This window comes from Oncorhynchus masou, chromosome 9, assembly GCF_036934945.1.
Source record: "Oncorhynchus masou masou isolate Uvic2021 chromosome 9, UVic_Omas_1.1, whole genome shotgun sequence".
Taxonomy (NCBI): domain Eukaryota; kingdom Metazoa; phylum Chordata; class Actinopteri; order Salmoniformes; family Salmonidae; genus Oncorhynchus; species Oncorhynchus masou.
In genome coordinates this window covers 70,078,978-70,097,712 of record NC_088220.1, presented here as the reverse complement: position 1 = coordinate 70,097,712, position 18,735 = coordinate 70,078,978, and the positions used below count along the sequence as shown (strand labels likewise).

Here is an 18,735-nt window from a genome sequence, read left to right as displayed (position 1 = left end):
CAAGTGATGCTGGTGAAGATATGGTAGCGGATGCACCACAGCCTGTTGTTAATATTTGCTTCCACAAGAAAGATACACTGTGTTCATTTAAAAAGGTTGATTTCGTTGCATTTATTGCCACAGTTATAAACTGTATGGCACAAGTCTCAAATAAGTCTAATAAACTGGACATTATTGTGGCTGGCAGAAATTTGTTGGGGACATCTGAAGACTTGCAAGGGGTACTGGCACCGGAAGACCCGTCCTCACAGGTTCCCCTTGAGCCTGTGTAGGGATCAGATTTTTAACAGAAAGTTTTATTTTATTTATTGGTAGTTTGTTCAGTTTTTTGGTAAACCTGTTTCCATCCTGCACATTAAATGGTGTGATCGCCAATATACTATAGAATAAGAAAACTCTGATATGATTGTCCATACAGATGGAGGGCGTAGCGAAGGCTACATTGAAATGAGGAGGGTAGTTTTGCTTGCAAGCTTCGTCGGTGGTCAGTCACAAATAGAGGGGAAGATAGCGCGTTAAAGTTGATCAATATAAGCAAACTGGTGTAGTTATCTAGCTGTTATTTGACAACTTAGCAGCTCCAACTAATTATTCAAGTTAGCTTGCCAGCTGTCTTTGAGGGCTTCTCAAGCGCATGACATTTTTATTAGTTTGTGTCGTCGTCTCTAGTTACCACAGCCACAAAGTCTTAATTATGGCTAAACCCGCCTATTTCTACAATTTATCTACCTAAAATCTGCAACTTTAACCACACTGCTAAACTTTTTCCTAACCTTAAATGAAGACCAAAAAGTAAATTTTGTTTTTCATGAATTTTTACGATATACCGAATTTTGACTTTATGGCTTTGGTAACTAGTGACAACTGTTTATGTGCTGCCGCGGCCATGTTTTTCAACAATCTTGAAACGCGCATGCTCAAACGTAATTTCATTCGCAGTTGCGCCAACTCGGAGAGGATATTGCCACTAGCAACATTGATGCATTTGATTTTTCATAACAAAAATACTATTCTTGAGGAACCTGCACCCTTGGTTGGAAATAACGCTTAATTTACAATTGTACATGTTGTGTATTCTGACTGTTGACAATGCAAAGTGGAAGCGAGCGGGTTTGCAGAATTTTCAAGCGTCTTTTCTTAGCTAGGAGCAGAAACAAGAACCATGGCTAGGCCTCACAGATACATTCACAGTTGTTCACCAACCTGACAACAAGACAGTTTAGAATGGGCTCAAAGTTAAGATTTGTGAGAAACCCATAACATTCGTGATATACTTGCCATTAGTTAGCAAGCGAACATTGATGGCTGGCGTGGCAAACTAACGTTATAGTAGCGAGCTAAGTTACCGAGGGTACAAGACAGTTGTCTAAATAGGTACTTTGGCTATCAGTCTAGTGTGTGCCTATATCTTATTCAGATACAGCAGCTAGCTAACGTAGCAATTCCTAGCTTGCGTACGAGGTCGTTACGTTCGGCTAGATAACGACTGGGTCCGTTATTCTCTCTACAATATTCAGTAATAAACCGAGAAAGACAATTTGGAGGAAACAAGTTGAGGGGGGGGCTCGACAGAACCACACTGGGCGTGGAACGAAACTAGCTAGCTAAGCTGGTTCCATAGCATAGGATTCTCTGCAAGAAGTCGTCGACTGCTTTGCTGGGTGAATGTGGGACAAAATGGAGACGCCAACGATTGTATACGACTTGGATACCTCTGGGGGCTTAATGGAGGTGAGGCATGTCACCACAACGTTGCTAATTTCAGTTAAAATGCAACCTTTTAAATTTAACTATCTAACTAGCGAGCCAAATGGACATGGTTAGCTAGATAGCAGGATGGAAGCATATAGCTATATTTTGAGGCTGTAATTCTGTTCTAACGCGGTTGGCTAGGATCAAGTTGAAGACAACACATATCTTTGTGATGTGTAACTAGCCAGTTTATGGGAAACGTGCTATTACTCTAACTATAGCTTAACTACAGTCATATTTAAAACTATTTGTTGTCAGCTGTTTTGATCACTGCTGCAGACTCAAACGTTACAGTAAATACCCTAGCTTCCATCAGTAGGCGATTTATAGTTTACTGACCTAACTAGCTATTATCAACAATCATGTTCCTGAGATTACACTGAATCATACACTTAACTGTATTTGTTTGATGTGCTAGCAACAAGGACAATAAACCTAAATGTGCATTGAAGGTAGTTCAATTTGGCGATCCAGATTTCTCATACGTGTTCAACTTGTTACAGCAAATTCAAACACTGCTCGCACCCCCCAAGTCAGAGGATGGCGAAAAGAGGAATCGGAGGAGTGAAAGGGACGTTCGGAGAAAGAGCAGGGCCACCAACCACGACATCTGTGATAGTTGTCATGAGGGAGGGGATCTTCTGTGTTGTGACCATTGTCCTGCCGCCTTCCATCTACAATGTTGGTATGTGTGAAACTGATACTTGTATCCCACTAGCTTGGTAAGGCTCGTGCATATTTTGCTGGATTCAGAATGCCTGCGGCTGTCCTGTTTAGACAATCCAGCTTCTTCCAGAACCTTGCCGCTGTGCAAAATACCACACTTGAGATGTGTTAAGTTAAATGGGGGGTGCTTTTCAACCATGCTACGAAGATGATTGTGACACAGGAACCAGGACTTGGTTAAAATTAGCCGCTAAATGGTTGCAGCCAGCCCCCGCCTAAGTCTGCTTTGCTCCAGGTATCGTCTCTCACCAACTCTGAGGACGCTGGCTGAAAATGGAGTCGAGGCTGCTCTTCGAGCGTGTGCCTCTGTTTACAATATGGCGACCTAAAAAAAAACGTTTTATTCCAGCGCCATTTTACTGACGTTTCTCTTGACTTTTAGCAGGAATATAATTATGATATTAAAGCTGATTTAACGTGCTTATAATTCAATTTGAGATGAGCATATGTGCATTTCGGGGACATCCATTTAGACATTTGCCTCACACAGTTGTGCAAGATCTGGTTATGTGTCATGTTGGTTGGTAGCTACAGTTTACATCATATGAGCCAATAGTGCAGGTTTTGGTTGTGAACTAGGCTACAGTACAAGGCTTTCCACATAGAGGACTGAGTATAATCTGTCTTTGCAAATAGAACATTTGCATATCCCCTTGGGTGTTCATTGACTGTAAAATGTGCCATTGCTGGTAACTTTAGCTATGTGATTTTAATTTCAGTTCCATCATACAATCACATTGACAACTGCCAATGCAGTAGCTGTATATCTTCTAGTTTGGAAACAACAGAAAGCATTCCAACAATTAATTATGATGTCCGGCTGTATAAACTGGGTAGTAGAATAGATTTTATGAGCATCACAGCTCGGTGTTGTTCGTAGACCATCTAAAGCGAGACCAATTCAAGACCATGATTGTAATTGTGTGAAATCGCCATGATAAGTCAAACGTGTTCTGTTTTCAGATTTCAAGAACATGTTCTTTAGACATTCAGAATGGTGAAATAAAATGCATGCTTATGGCAAATAGAGAGCCACTCTACATATTACCAGTAACCCAAGTCTATAAAAGCTGCAAATACAAAATGTTACAACTTCCCAGGTCTCCCCTTACTAACAGTGAGCATGAAACTTTCAAACAATTTCCCATTTTTCAATTAATGTAAAGGATTCAAATATTACCAGTAAAGTAGGAGGCCCAGGTTTCAATAGGCCATAAGAAATTGTCAAGAAAGGAGTGTGGATATTTGTGCTGACTGAATGGGAGCTCTGGAAGAGTTTGTCTTCATTGCCCAAGACAGAGCAAAACATTTTCTGACACTGGTCTAGTGTACAACAACATTATTGTGGGGCGTGTTAGTAAGTGCTTAATTTCCCTGTGTTGGTGATTTTAAAGATATAAAGTAAACACAGTTTTCAATATTGACTAACTCCTGTTTTTTGACAAGTGGGCATGCCAGGCAGTGTCACATTAATCCCACTAGATGGAGAAGGGCATTTAGAAAATGAAGGCATTTAGAAAAGAAGCCATTCTAACAGTAAACACTCAAGCATTAAAGTAAGGTTTGCATTAGGTATTTAAAGGTGTATTTTGATGTGCTATGTTGTGTTACATTGAAACATAGACCTGTTCCAGCACAGGTCAATTACATCATCACAATACAGTAGCCCCTGGATTGATCTCTATTTTGAGCTGATATGGAGCCAAGACACTTCATTTGTAAATTACCGCAATAAGAAACCATATTGTTGCTTTGATCACATCAGATGATATCCTCCTCACAATCTCCAAAACACAACAGCCATTTGTTTGGATGTCGTAAAGGACCATTCGCCGAAACTGAAGAGATGTATAGCTGGCGAAAAACCACCTCTTCCAAGTCTCAAAAAACAATGGACAGAAACCTGCTAGCTAGCTGGGATTGTCTAAAAGGAATCTGCCTCCCCAAAAAAGCTTCTCCCAAGTGGGTGTGACACCTACTCCCTTTGCCTGCTTCACTGTTGCTTGGATCCCACCTGGCAATCTGTTCAGTCTGCCCTGGCCTGTCGTCGCCTCCAGTACACACGCACTGTTGGGGCGAGTGACTCTGAACTTACAATGGCTAGCCCCAAGTCGTTTGATTATTTTATTGTGCTTTATGCTATTTACCTCATGAGTCCTGGAGGCTTTGTTGACTATGAACTTGCTTGTTTACCCGACTGTGGGACAGACTGTTTGTTTCCACACTCAGGACTCTGACTCTCTATTGGTTACAAGGACTCTTGGCCTCCCATCCTATTCTAACCACATCTCTCCGGCTTTGTATTCACGTTGCCTGAGGAAATTACTGTACAAAATGATCTTGTTGCCATCTAATGCACATTCAAATGGCATTAATCAACACTGCAGAGCTCTCCCTGCCCTCTGCTGTTTCCTGACTGTATTACTGCTGATGATATCTAGAAATGTACATGTACACCCAGGCCCATCTACTGTTGCTAGAGCACAAGTCAGATTTGGGGCTATCTGCTTCACTGATTTAGCTTATTACCTAAAGTGAATCAATTGAAAGTGTGTGTTCACAGCTCCAATCCAGATGTTGGACATTACTGAGACATGGTTAAGGAAGAGTTTTGAACACTGATGTTAACCTTTCTGGTTATAACCTTTTTCGTCAAGACAGATATTCCAACGGTGGTGAAGTGGCAATCTTTACCAAGGATCACCTTCAGTGCTCGGTTGTCTCCACCAAGTCTGTCCCCAAACAATTTGATTAATGCTTAAAACCAGTTAAACTTTCAAATAGCTCTTTGTTAACTGTTGCTGGGTGTTCCCATCCTCTATCAGCACCAGCCTGTCCCCTAAATGCCCTAAGCGCTCTCCTGGCCCCTTACACTAAGTCTGCATTTGTATTGCTAGGTGACCTAAACTGGGACATGCTTTAACCACCTGACCAAATCCTAAAGCAATGGGACTCCCTAAATCTTTCTGAGATTATTACCAATCCCACAAGGTATGACTCCAAACATCTAGAAAATGTTACTCTCTACTTGATTTTGTCCTTACAAATAAACCTGATAAGTAACAGTGGCGTTTTCTGTAATGACCTTAGTGATCACTGTTTTACAGCCCGTGTTCGTAATGGCTGCAAAGTAAAACGACCTGTCCTGATTTTGTCATACACTTGCTAAAATACTTTAATGAGTGAACCTTCCTTCATGACCTGGACTCTGTAAATTGGTATAAGATGCTTGGACTTTCTTTTTTGATATTTTCAGTGTTGTTGTTAGGAAACACTCCCCCATAAAGAAAATGAGAATTTTGCATAGTTACTCCACCTCAAGAATTGCGCTTGGCGAAAGGCTCGGCACACACATACTCAGGCTGACTGGCTCTCATTCAGGAAAATGGGAAATAAGTGCACTCAGGCTATCCGGAAGGCCAAAGTTAGTTACTTTAAGAAGCAGTTCTCGCTCTGTGGGTCTAACCCTAAGACGTTTTGGAAAAAGACCTGGAGAACAAACCCTCCTCACAGCTGCCCATGTCCCTTAATCTCTTATGGCTGCATCCCTTGTTCTCAATTTCCACCTGAAGACACCCTAATCTAACTGCCTGTAGCTCAGCCCCAGAGGCAAGGATATGCATATTCTTGGGATCATTTGAATGGAAACATTCTGAAGTTTGTAGAAATGTTAATTGAATGTAGGAGAATATAACAGAGTAGATCTTGTGTAAGGAAAGAGAAAGAGAGCATACGTTTTTTATTTTTTTAGGCAGGAGTAGAGGGGGCAAAGGTAGAGCGGGCAGCTTGGCACGGGGGCTCCCAGTCGGAGTCGCTATCACTGTGAAAGAAAATATAAAAAAAAATATTTGTATTGTATGAGCCTTATCATCACATAAAATAAACATATGTATTGTATAGAGCAGAGGGAACAGTCACTAAGGTGAAGTGCTGTTCCATTCAACTCCGGCCATTGTTGTGGGCCTGCCGTCCCCCGAAAATCACCCAATGGCTATTTCATATGGAAATGGAGAGGAGTAGCAGGCGCAGTGGCCATGTGTGTTTGCTGTTCTACTCCATTCCATTTGAATAAAAAAATGGAAAAAATATCTGACATGGTGTGTATATATATATATATATATATATATATATATATATATATATATATATATATATATATATATATATATATATATATATACACATAACATGCATACATACAGTGGGGCAAAAAAGTATTTAGTCAGCCACCAATTGTGCAAGTTCTCCCACTTAAACTATGACAGACAAAATTAGAAAAAAAATCCAGAAAATCACACTGTAGGATTTTTAATGAATTTAATTTGCAAATTATGGTGGAAAAATAAGTATTTGGTCAATAACAAAAGTTATCTCAATACTTTGTGATATACTTTTTTTTGGCAATGACAGAGGTCAAATGTTTTCTGTAAGTCTTCACAAGGTTTTCACACACTGTTGCTGGTATTTTGGCCCATTCCTCCATGCAGATCTCCTCTAGAGCAGTGATGTTTTGGGGCTGTTGCTGGGCAACACAGACTTTCAACTCCCTCCAAAGATTTTCTATGGGGTTGAGATCTGGAGACTGGCTAGGCCACTCCAGGACCTTGACATGCTTCTTACGTAGCCACTCCTTCGTTGCCCGGGCGGTGTGTTTGGGATCATTGTCATGCTGAAAGACCCAGCCACGTTTCATCTTCAATGCCCTTGCTGATGGAAGGCGGTTTTCACTCAAAATCTCACGATACCTGGCCCCATTCATTCTTTCCTTTACACGGATCAGTCGTCCTGGTCCCTTTGCAGAAAAACAGCCCCAAAGCATGATGTTTCCACCCCCATGCTTCACAGTAGGCATGGTGTTCTTTGGATGCAACTCGGCGTTCTTTGCCCTCCAAAAACGACGAGTTGAGTTTTTACCAAAAAGTTATATTTTGGTTTCATCTGACCATATGACATTCTCCCAATCTTCTTCTGGATCATCCAAATGCTCTCTAGAATACTTCAGATGGGCCTGGACATGTACTGGCTTAACCTCTTGAAACTCCCCATCCCGGATCCGGGATCGTGACTAAAGCCTCAGGCTCATTAGCATAACGCAACGTTAACGATTTCTGAAAATCGCAAATAAAATGAAAATAATGCACCTGCTCTCAAGCTTAGCCTTTTCTTAACAACACTGTCATCTCAGATTTTCAAAATATGCTTTTGAACCATAGCAATTTACTAATTTGTGTAAGAGTATGCTAAGCAAGCTTAGCATTTTGAGTAGCATTTAGCACGCAACATTTTCACAAAAACCAGATAACCAAATAAATAAAATCATTTACCTTTGAAGAGCTTCGGATGTTTTCAATGAGGAGACTCTCAGTTACATACCAAATGCGCAGTTTTTCCTGAAAGCGTCTGTGTGTAGGAGAAATCGTTCCGTTTTGTACATCACATTTGGCTACCGAAACGAACCGAAAATTCAGTCACCTACAACGTCAAACTTTTTCCGAATTAACTCCATAATATTGCCCGAAACTTGGCAACCGTTGTTTGGAATCAATCCTCAAGGTGTTTTTTTCACATATCTCTTCATTGATATATCGTTCGTGGAAGCCTGCATTCTCCTCTGAATTCTGTGGAAAAATACTTGCAGCTGACTTTTGCGCACCAATTTCGGCGCAGGACACCTGGTAAATGTGGTCTCTTATGGTCAATCTTCCAATGATATGCCTACAAATACGTCACAATGCTGCAGACACCTTGGGGAAACGACAGAAAGGGCAGACTTACTCCTCTCGCATTCACAGCCATATAAGGAGACAATGGAAAACAGAGCCTCAAAAATCCTGCTCCTTTCCTGGATGCCGTCTCATCTTGGTTTTGCCTGAAGCTCACGTTCTAGGGCACGCACAGAAAATATCTTTGCAGTTCTGGAAACGTCAGAGTGTTTTCTTTCCAAAGCTACCAATTATATGCATAGTCGAGCATCTTTTTGTGACAAAATATCTTGTTTAAAACGGGAACGTTTTTCATCCAAAAATGAAATTGCGCCCCTAGAGTTTCAACAGGTTAAGCAGGGGGACACGTCTGGCACTGTAGGATTTGAGTCCCTGGCGGCGTAATGTGTTACTGATGGTCGGCTCTGTGACTTTGGTCCCAGCTCTCTGCAGGTCATTCACTAGGTCCCCCTGTGTGGTTCTGGGATTTTTGCTCACCGTTCTTGTGATCACCACGGGGTGAGATCTTGCGTGGAGCCTCAGATCGAGGGAGATTATCAATGATCTTGTATGTCTTCCATTTCCTAATAATTGCTCCCACAGTTGATTTCTTCAAACCAAGCTGCTTACCTATTGCAGATTCAGTCTTCCCAGCCTGGTGCAGGTCTACAATTTTGTTTCTGGTGTCATTTGACAGCTCTTTGGTCGTGGCCATAGTGGGTTTGGAGTGTGACTGTTTGAGGTTGTGGACAGGTGTCTTTTATACTGATAACAAGTTCAGACAGGTGCCATTAATACAGGTAACGAGTGGAGGACAGAGGAGCCTCTTAAATAAGTTGTTACAGGTCTGTGAGAGCCAGAAATCTTGCTTTTTTGTAGGTGACCAAATACTTATTTTCCACCATAATTTGCAAATAAATTCATTAAAAATCCTACAATGTGATTTTCTGGATTTTTTTTTTTCATTTTGTCTGTCATAGTTGAAGTGTACCTATGATGAAAATTACAGGCCTCATCTTTTTAAGTGGGAGAACTTGCACAATTGGTGGCTGACAATACTTTTTTTGCCACACTGTATATACACACACACACACACACACCCAAACAAACCAACACACACAAACAAACCACACATTACGTTGCAAATTGCAAAATATATATTTATTTTTTTGCAAAATGTAAAAAAATAAATCTTTTATATATATATATAATATTATTATTATTTTTTTTTTCTCCATAAAACGGCATTAGCACTTACCCGTCCAGAAGTACGTCCTGTCCTTGCTGAAACAGCTCCTCAGCTCCTGGATGAATCATAACACTCAGATTCCTCAAACAAAACAGCTGTCTCACTTTCCAGATCAATCTCTTCTGTAATCTGGTGCAAATCTGTATACTTAGACTTTGACTTCGCTTTTCCTGATTTATTCGCCATGATGTCTTCAATGAAATCGTTGAAAATACAATTTCCCAAAATACTGCTGTGCGTAACAAGCGTCACAGCAATTCCTCTGATAGTGAAGGCGAGAATGGAGTTCCTTACGCGTGCATTTAAAAACAAGGAATGGTGGTCCAACCCAAAACCATTACATACTGGCGTTTACCTCAGCTCATTGGCTATCCACCCAGCTAGATTTCAAGAAGATCAGTGGTCATTGGGCAGAAATATAGTCAATCAATGAAGCTTCGCTAAAATTATTGGTGCTCAAGGTAGTCATTGCTCGTTGTCTTCAAATCAGTTCACTTCGGTCAATACTCCCCGCAAAAAAAAGACGTTTGGCTGTGTTGCAAACATCCAGAGGAATGCACTGAAACCAACCATGACTAGATAAACAATGGTTTACCGTGTGTAATTACGTTGAATGCTCCGTAAAAAAATTGATAGATGGAATTCACGGCACAAACGGGTTACAATCGTTTCGATTTAGGGTATTAAAAATTGATTTTATCAAAGAAAACGGCACTTCATTTGATCACTGGGACGCTCAGGAAGAGAAATAAGAGCAAGATATCAGAATGTAAGTCATAATTTTACCTTCAGATGTGAATGTGTAAAAACTGTCATGGCGGAAAATGTTGTTGTTGTTGAATGCTCTTCTCAAACAAAAGCATGGTATTTGTTCTCTGTAATAGCTATTTTAAATCGGAAAACGTAGTTTGATTACCAAGATCCCAATCTTTTGAAGGATGTAAGACACTTGCATTTTCAAGAATGTTTAATGTTACAACGTTGTATTTTTAGGTGTCACTCTGAAATTTCCCCTGATGTTGATCCCTGTACGGGGATTGCAGCCATAAGAGGTCTGATGTGGTTGTTACTGACAAGAAGCACATGGCCGAGCTCTTTATTCACCACTTCATTAAGTCAGGATTCCTATTTGACTCAGCCATGCCTCCTTGCCTGCCCAACATTCCCCGATGCTCCTCCCCCTCTTTCCCCTGCCCGGCTTCAACATTTCTCCTTGCAGGCAGCCACTGAATCCGAGGTGCTAAAGGAGCTCCTTAAACTTGACCCCAAAAAAACATCTGGGTCAGATGGTTTAGACCCTTTCTTCTTTAAGGTTGCTTCCCCGATCATCGCCAAGCCGATCTCTGACCTTTTTAACCTGTTTCTCCTCTCTGTGGAAGTTCCTATTGCTTGGAAGGCAGCCACAGCGCGTCCTTTATTTAAAGGTGGAGATCAAGCTGACCCTAACTGTTATAGTCCAATTTCTATGTTGCCCTATTTATTAAAAGTGTTGGAATAGCTTGTCAATGTCTAGTATTATCTCTGGTATGCAATCTGGTTTCCACTCAGGTTATGGATTTGTTACTGCAACCTTAAAGGTTGTCAATGATGTCACCATTGCCCTTGATTCTAAGGAATGTCGTGCTGCAATTTTTATTGACTTGGCCAAAGTTTTTGATACGGTAGACCATTGCATTCTTGTGGGCCGTCTAAGGGGTGTTGGTGTTTCTAATGGGTCTTTGGCATGGTTTGCTAACTACCTCTCTCAGAGTGCTGTGTATAAAGTCAGAAAATCAGCTGTCTTAGCCACTGCCTGTCACCAAGGGAGTACCCCAAGGCCTGATCCTAGGCCCCACGCTCTTCTCAATATACATCAACAACATAGCTCAGGCAGTAGAAAGCTCTCTCATCCATTTATATGAAGATGATGCAGTCTTATACTCAGCTGGTCCCTCCCTGGATTTTGTGTTAAATGCTCTACCACAAAGCTTTCTTTGTCCAACAAGTGTTTTCTGCCCTTAACCCTGTTCTGAACACCTCCAAAACAAAGGTTGTGTGGTTTGGTAAGAAGACTACCCCTCTCCCCGCTGGTGTGATTACTACCTTTTTGAGGGTTTAGAACTTGAGGTAGTCACCTCATACAAGTATTTGGGAGTATGGCTAGACGGTATACTCAACTTGGTTTCCTCTATTGTAATTGCTGCTCTTTTACCGGCGCTGCCAAACGAACCCTGAGTCAGATGACCATCCTTCCCATACTAGATTACGAAGATGCAATTTATAGATCGGCAGGTAAGGGGGATCTCGAGTGGCTAGATGTTCTTTACCATTCGGTCATCAGAATTGCCACCAATGCTCCTTATAGGACACATCACTGCACTCTATACTCCTCTGTAAACTGGTCATCTCTGTATACCTGACGCAAGACCCACTGGTTGATGCTTATTTATAAAACCCTCTTAGGCCTCACTCACCCCTGAGATATCATCCGCAGCCCTCATTCTCCACATACAACACCCGTTCTGCGCACATCCCTTGGTAGCTCATCTTTTCAGTTCACTGCAGCTAGCGACTGTAACGATCTGCAACAAAGACTCAATCATGGATACCGACACCTGTGGCTGCTTTGCGTGATGTATTGTTGTCCCTACCTTTCCCCAATAATGTTTGCACCATGTTTTGTGCTGCTGCCATGTTGTGCTGCTCCTATGCTATGTTTTAGGTCTCTCTTTATGTAGGGTTGTGGTGTCTCTTGTCGTGATGTGTGGTTTGTCCTATATTAAAATTGTATTTTTAATCCCAGCCCCTGTCCTTGCAGCAGGCATTATGCTTTTTGGTAGGTTGTCATTGTAAATTAGAATTTGTTCTACATTGACTTGCTTAGTTAAATAAAAAAAACACTCACCTATACCCTGATTTATAGCCTATGCTTCAAAATTGAATAGATGCTTTGTTTGGCATTAGCCCGTATAAAGTTTACATAGCAATTGATCCACGTTGGACCTATGAATAAAATGACAAGCAAGAAAAGTCCTTTTTTTTATGGCTATTTTTTTTGTGTGGTTCCTACAGTAACCCACCATTGAGTGAAGAAATGCTGCCTCCTGGTGACTGGATGTGTCATCGCTGCAACGTACGGAGAAAGGTGAGGTTTCAACAATAAATGATACAACAGAGATGTTATTATGCTTCAAATGTGTTAGCCTGTTAACACCCATTTTCAATGTATCAATACGAGTCAAAGTATTGCAACAACCCTAGTGGTGGTGAATACTGTCTGATCCTAGCTGGTCTCTCACTGTCATCCCCAGAAGCGGGAGCAGAAGGCTGGGCCGACAAATGGCCTGCTGGAGAGGGAGAGGCCCCTCTCCAAGCGCTCCCCCCCCCCCGCAGCTGAACTGGAGCGGGGCACCACCACCATTACTACCACTACGTTGCGCCTGGACAGGCTGCCCCCCGGGGTCGGAGCAGCAGGACCCGGACTGCGGGTGGCTGCTGTACATCTGGAGCGTCTGGAGCACCTTGAGCGGCGGGCCAGCAGCCGACCGGGCACGCCAACATCCAACACCTCCTTCACGGACACGGCCACCCCCTCGGAGGAGCAGAACGAGGCTGACGAGATGGCCAAGGCAGAGGAGGTGGTGGTGGAGACCCTGTGCTCGGAACCTGAGCAAGCCACCGCCACCCATACCCCCACACCACGGCTCCTCAAGAGGCCCTTTCAGCTGCTCATTGCCGCTGCAATGGAGAGGAACCCCTCGCAGTTCCAGCTGCCCAACGAGCTCACTTGCACCACAGCACTGCCAGGCAGCAGTAAACGGAGGAGGAAAGAGGAGCTGATCATGAAGACTTTCAGGAGGCCACAGCATGAGATGGACCCCAACGGCCTCGTTCCTCTGCCAGTCAGGGTGTGCTTCTCCTGCACCAGGTATGATTAGTCAATCAAACCCGCAACATCATTGTTGGTTATATCAACATAGATTATTCAAATACAATCTGTATTCAGGGAATCCAAATAGACTCCTTATTTTCCGAGTTTGTGTATGTCTGCGTGCATTAATTGGTTGGCTGACTTTGCTAATCCAAGCTTACGCTCTTTTCTGTGCTCCTCTCTATCCTATAGGAACTGCAGAATGGCCCCCCTGGTTCAGTGTGACTATTGCCCCCTGCTCTTCCACATGGACTGCCTGGACCCCCCACTCACTGCCATGCCCACAGGCAGGTGGATGTGCCCCAACCATATGGAGCACTTGGTGGTAAGTGATGGAGCCAACCCCCCGGTGTCATCTGGTGGCCAAACATCCTGATGCATGGACTAGGGGTTCAGTATTTTGGCAGGCTTAAAAACAATACGGATATGGTGATTTTTAGATAGGAATGGCTCTGTTTTCGCTGTACAGGGAAAAGGGTTTGTAGTTGTGTTTGGGTGATATCAAGCATCACCAATATGCAATAATATTGTGATATCTCTCAACCCTAGTATGTAGAAGTTATTCTGTTACTGACGTGACCTGTTCTCCAGCTGAGCTTTAGGGTCTATAGACGTGTTACAAGTGCATAGTGTCTGGCTACTGGTTGATTTGGGGTTGATTCAGGAGTAGGCATCGCTCTTTTTCCTGACATGGCCTCCTATCCTGTTCTCCAGCTGAACCGGCGGAGCCTGTCCCTTACCAGCCGTTGCAAGCTCTTAGACCAGTTCCAGGACAGAGTATCCCAGCATGCAGTCAAGGTGGACTTCCTGCGATGGGTCCACCGACAGAACCCGCCTGTCCGCAGCGGTGTCAACCACAAGACGAAGACGCTCAAGGTTGCTTACACCCACTGAGTCTGTAAAAGCCATGTAATGTTATGAAATCCGTTTTTGCCTTTCAGTTTGAAATACTGTAGTGGTGATGAAGACAGATTTTCAACAAATGTATTGATTTGTCAACTAATCTGCATTAAGAGTGAATGTGAAGAACCACAATGGGACTTCACTGCTCCTGTAAATAATGTTGTGTGTGGGTGTTTGTTTGCCCCTCCAGGTACCCGACGCTATTAAGTCCCAGTACAAGAACCCCCCGGTCATGTTGGCTCCTGCAGCGGTGCGTAACGGGGAGCTGATCTGTAATGGCATCCCAAACCAGGACTGCTCCCCTCAGCATTTTACCAGCCAGGCGGAGCAACAGGAGGTAGGCATGACAGACACACAGCTCAAACTCACCCACTAGTATCTGTTTACTACACTGAGATTCAGTGGTTCCTTTGGGCTGTGCCTGAGACGCCACTAAAGCACTTGATAAAAAAAATCACTGGACACTGGCCCAGCTAGAAGACATGGGTCCAGACATGCTAGGAATGAACTGCCAATTATTGAATGTATAATAACTGTAAATTGATGTTAATTTGGGGAGTTGATGGCTGGGTGAAAGTGCTTATTTTCACTGAAATGTTTTTTTTTCTTTGTTGTTCAGTGGCTTAGAGACGTCATGGCGCTCCAGTGCAGCATCATGCGACATTTATCTGGCAAGCAGAAGTCCTCGTCAGACTGGGATTCTGAACAGACAGACATTAAGCCCTGTGTGGCTTTAGAGAACAGCAGCACTCTGCCCCTTGCAGAAAGGACAGCTTCTGCCCTGCCTGCCCCCTGCTCTAAGCCCTGCAATACATCTGATGGCCCCCAGGGAGCACCTGTATTGAAGGAACTCTCGCAGTGCCAGGAGAGCTGCTGCTGCACGGTGAGGCCCTGTTTGAAGTGCAGGAAACACAACGGACCCCTGACGGAACAGCCTGTACAAGCCAACGGGCCGTTAGCGTGTGACGCTGCCTCACGTGCCTGCAGACAGACAGAGCTCCAGCTGCACATACTCAACCCCCTAGCCTCACTCCCAATCTCTGCTCTGGGGCTGCCCAATCCCCTGAGAAGAGGGGTTGTGGTTAAAACGGAGAGGGGCAGCCCCCTGGAGTCTTGCACCCAGAAAGGTTGTTCCCCTTCGACGTGTGCAGCTACAGGGCAGGATGTCAAGAGTCAGGCCTACGGGACTCCTCCAGGCAAGGCAGGGGCTCAGGCCACCCCTCTGAGCTGCTTCAGTGAGCTGAAGCTCGGCCCCAGCCCCAACCTGGGTGTCCATGTCTTTACCCCACCCAGAGCCGTTAAAGACTCCAGCACGGCAAGACAGCCCACCACCACACCTCCCTGTTTCTCCTTAGGGCCAGATCTAAAGGGCAGCTCCATGTTCCCCAGCTCCCTCTCCACCTCCATAGCAGACCTGTCTGGTGGCATGAAGGCCATGATGGAAGGGGATGGGGGTATGTAGATACCTCAACACCATTCTACCTGAACCACTGTTTAGAATTAGGCCTAGGTGATGAGCACCTCTTGCTGTCTAGTTTAAAAACATAACTTTTTTGTTGTTGAATAAAGTATAAAACGGTGCATTAATGTATTGGCCATGCTGATTAAATGGCCTGTAATGCTGCTTACAGATGGCTGTGATACAGGATTGCTTCAAGCGAAGTCTATGATGATGTTGAAACATGTTGTTGTTCATACAGAGATGGAGATGAGTAACCTGGATGAGGAGTTGGTCAAACTCCTGGCCTGGCAGAGGATACAGCAGCTGTTTCCCCCCAAAGCGCCCCTAACCCCCCAAGGCAGCGGTCTAACCGCTCCTCCCACCATCAGCGTCGCCCTCAAACCTCAGTCTCCCGCACCACGCACAGAGGGTAAGACCCCGCCCCACTGCTGGCAGTTTCATTTTAGGGTCATAAGAATGTTACACAATAAAATGTCATTCCTCCAAAATCTGTCCTGATCACAGAAGAACCGAAGGTGCAGGCGAGAGCAACATTCTATCCACTCATGGGGAAGGGAGGAGCCATCAGCATGTCTTATAGGACCCTGTACATAGGAGCTGGTAAGGACTGCCCATGCTGTATTATGAAATACTGTGATCTTTACTCAACATGGAACAAAGTATCATCAGTCTTTCTATCTCTGACAACCCACTGTAGGTGCTGACATGGATGTGTGCCTTACAAACTATGGTCATTGTAATTATGTATCTGGAAAACACGCCTGCATCTTTTACGACGGGGTAGGTTGTCTTGCCTGTTTGAAACACTGATAGCTTGTCGAACAAAAACTATTTTACCCCTTGCTGAGCAGTGAGCAATATTTTAAATAAAAGTAGCACGACAGACAACATGACTGATGGCTATCTTGTACCTGTTTGTAGAACACCAAGCACTATGAGCTGCTCAACTACAGTGAGCATGGGACCACGGTGGACAACGTACTCTACTCCTGTGACTTCTCTGAGAAGGCCTCCCCCAGCCCGGTTAGTGGCCTGGTGTCCAAAGTGCAGGGCATTGTCCGTAAGTAACACACACACACCTCAGTATATGAACACACCTCAGCATATACACACACACACTTATCAATTTTGCTAAGTTTGAAACCCCCTATCTCTCCTGTGTGCAACATGTGGTTGGTTGTTTTGCCCCATCACCTTAAACCTGTTGACATAGGGTTTGGCCAGCACTGTGTGTCTGTAGGACACTTGAGTGACGGTTCCCTCTTTCTACAGGCCATTGTAAGATGAGAGAGCAGGAGGAGGGGGCTGAGGCAGGGCCCGGCCCCAGGACTGGCCTGATGCCATCAGGAGGAGTGATGAGTTGCCAGCCCCAGGGAGGACCCAGGCTCTCCTGCAACTGTAAGGCCAGCAGTTCCAGCCTGATTGGTGGCAGCGGGGCTGGCTGGGAGGGCACAGCGCTGCTCCACCACGGCAGCTACATCAAACTGGGCTGCATGCAGTTTGTCTTCAGCATTGTTGAGTTCACCAGCAAGCAGCCCAAAGAAGAGGGAACCACTGGCACCGCCAATACCACCCCCAGCCAAGAGGAGGCAGACAAACAGACGATCAAGCTCCACCAAGTGCACCTTGGTTCCATAGCCCAAACTCTCTCTTTTTCACCTCTTTGCAGTCAAACCTAAGGGAACCCTACATAGCTGGTTGTCACGCAGGGAAAATAGATATTTTGTTTATGCTTTCACATTAAATTCAATCTCAAATCTGTTATTTAGATGTCAATTCCTCTCGAAGATCTTTGGACTTCAAATATTTCACTCATTTTTGCCAGTGTAGTTATATAACATTTCCTTATTTTTCAGCCAGCTCATGTAGCCCAAACATTTAATTTTATGATATTGAAATTGTAGTACTCATTTTTGTTGGTGTGGCTACATTAGCACCACAGGTAGCTAGTTATACATTCATGCTCCCTAACATGCTTATACACACATTTGTATGTACAGTGTATTAATGTCAATATGTTTGGTGCTTTTCAATTGGATATCCTGTACATAAACCATTGTGGTGGTTTTTTTTAAGCATACAGTACCTCCCATTGACCTGTGTGCTCCATGCTGAAATCCATGGTGTAAATAGTGTCGAAACGTTTCAGCTCTCGCTTTAACACTCGTTCTTTGTAGGTTTCTGCCTGTCTGTAAAATACAGATTTTTTTTAAGAACAAACTTAAAAATGTCTCCTTGTGCTGCATTCTTGATAACTTTGAGACATGGGGTCAACAGTCTAAAATGCTTTTTTCAGTAATAAATCTTGAGTGAACTTTCCAGTAGGTGGTGGTCATGTACAGCTAGCTCTGGCAAAGAGGAGTTGCAATTGACTCTATATATACAAAAGTATGTGGACACCCCTTCAAATTAGTGGATTTGGTTATTTCACCCATACCCGTTGCTGACCGGTGTATAAATCGAGCACACAGCCATGCAAGCTTCATAGATAAACATTGGCAGTAGAATGGCCTTACTGAAGAGCTCACTGACTTTCAACGTGGCACCGATATAGGATCCACCTTTCCAACAAATCAGTTAGTCAAATTTCTGCCCTGCTAGATCTACCCCGGTCAATTAAGTGCTGATATTTTGAAATGGAAAAGTCTAGGAGCAACAATGGCTCAGCCGTGATGTGTTAGCCCCCACAAGCTCACAAAACTGGACCGCCGATTGCTGAAGAATGTAAAAATGGTCTGTTCTCAGTTGAGACACGCACTACCAAGTTCCAAACTGCCTCTGGAAGCAAGTCAACACAACTCGGGAACTTCATGAAATGGGTTTCCAGGGCCGAGCAGCCCTGCCTAAGATCACCATGTGTCGGCTGGAGTGGCGTATAGCTCGCCACCTTTGGACTCTGGATTGATGAATCACGCTTCTTTATCTGGCAGTCCAGTGGACAAATCTGGGTTTGGTAGATGCCAGGAAAACACTACCTGCCTGAATGCATAGTGCCAACTATAAAGTTTGGTGGAAGAGGAATAATGGTCTG

General features: G+C 43.9%; 1 protein-coding gene across 1 annotated transcript; it reads left to right on the top strand.

Annotated features, from left to right (window-relative positions):
* Positions 1-949: 949 nt before the first annotated feature.
* Positions 950-18,023, top strand: LOC135546558 (PHD finger protein 12-like). Its single transcript, XM_064975087.1, has 13 exons — positions 950-1,731; positions 2,256-2,437; positions 12,481-12,553; positions 12,720-13,336; positions 13,532-13,664; positions 14,054-14,215; positions 14,433-14,579; positions 14,862-15,696; positions 15,943-16,113; positions 16,209-16,304; positions 16,402-16,484; positions 16,626-16,764; positions 16,977-18,023. Exons 1-13 carry the CDS (start codon positions 1,666-1,668, stop codon positions 17,381-17,383), a joined length of 3,111 nt encoding a protein of 1,036 aa, XP_064831159.1. The 5' UTR covers positions 950-1,665; the 3' UTR covers positions 17,384-18,023.
* Positions 18,024-18,735: the final 712 nt, after the last annotated feature.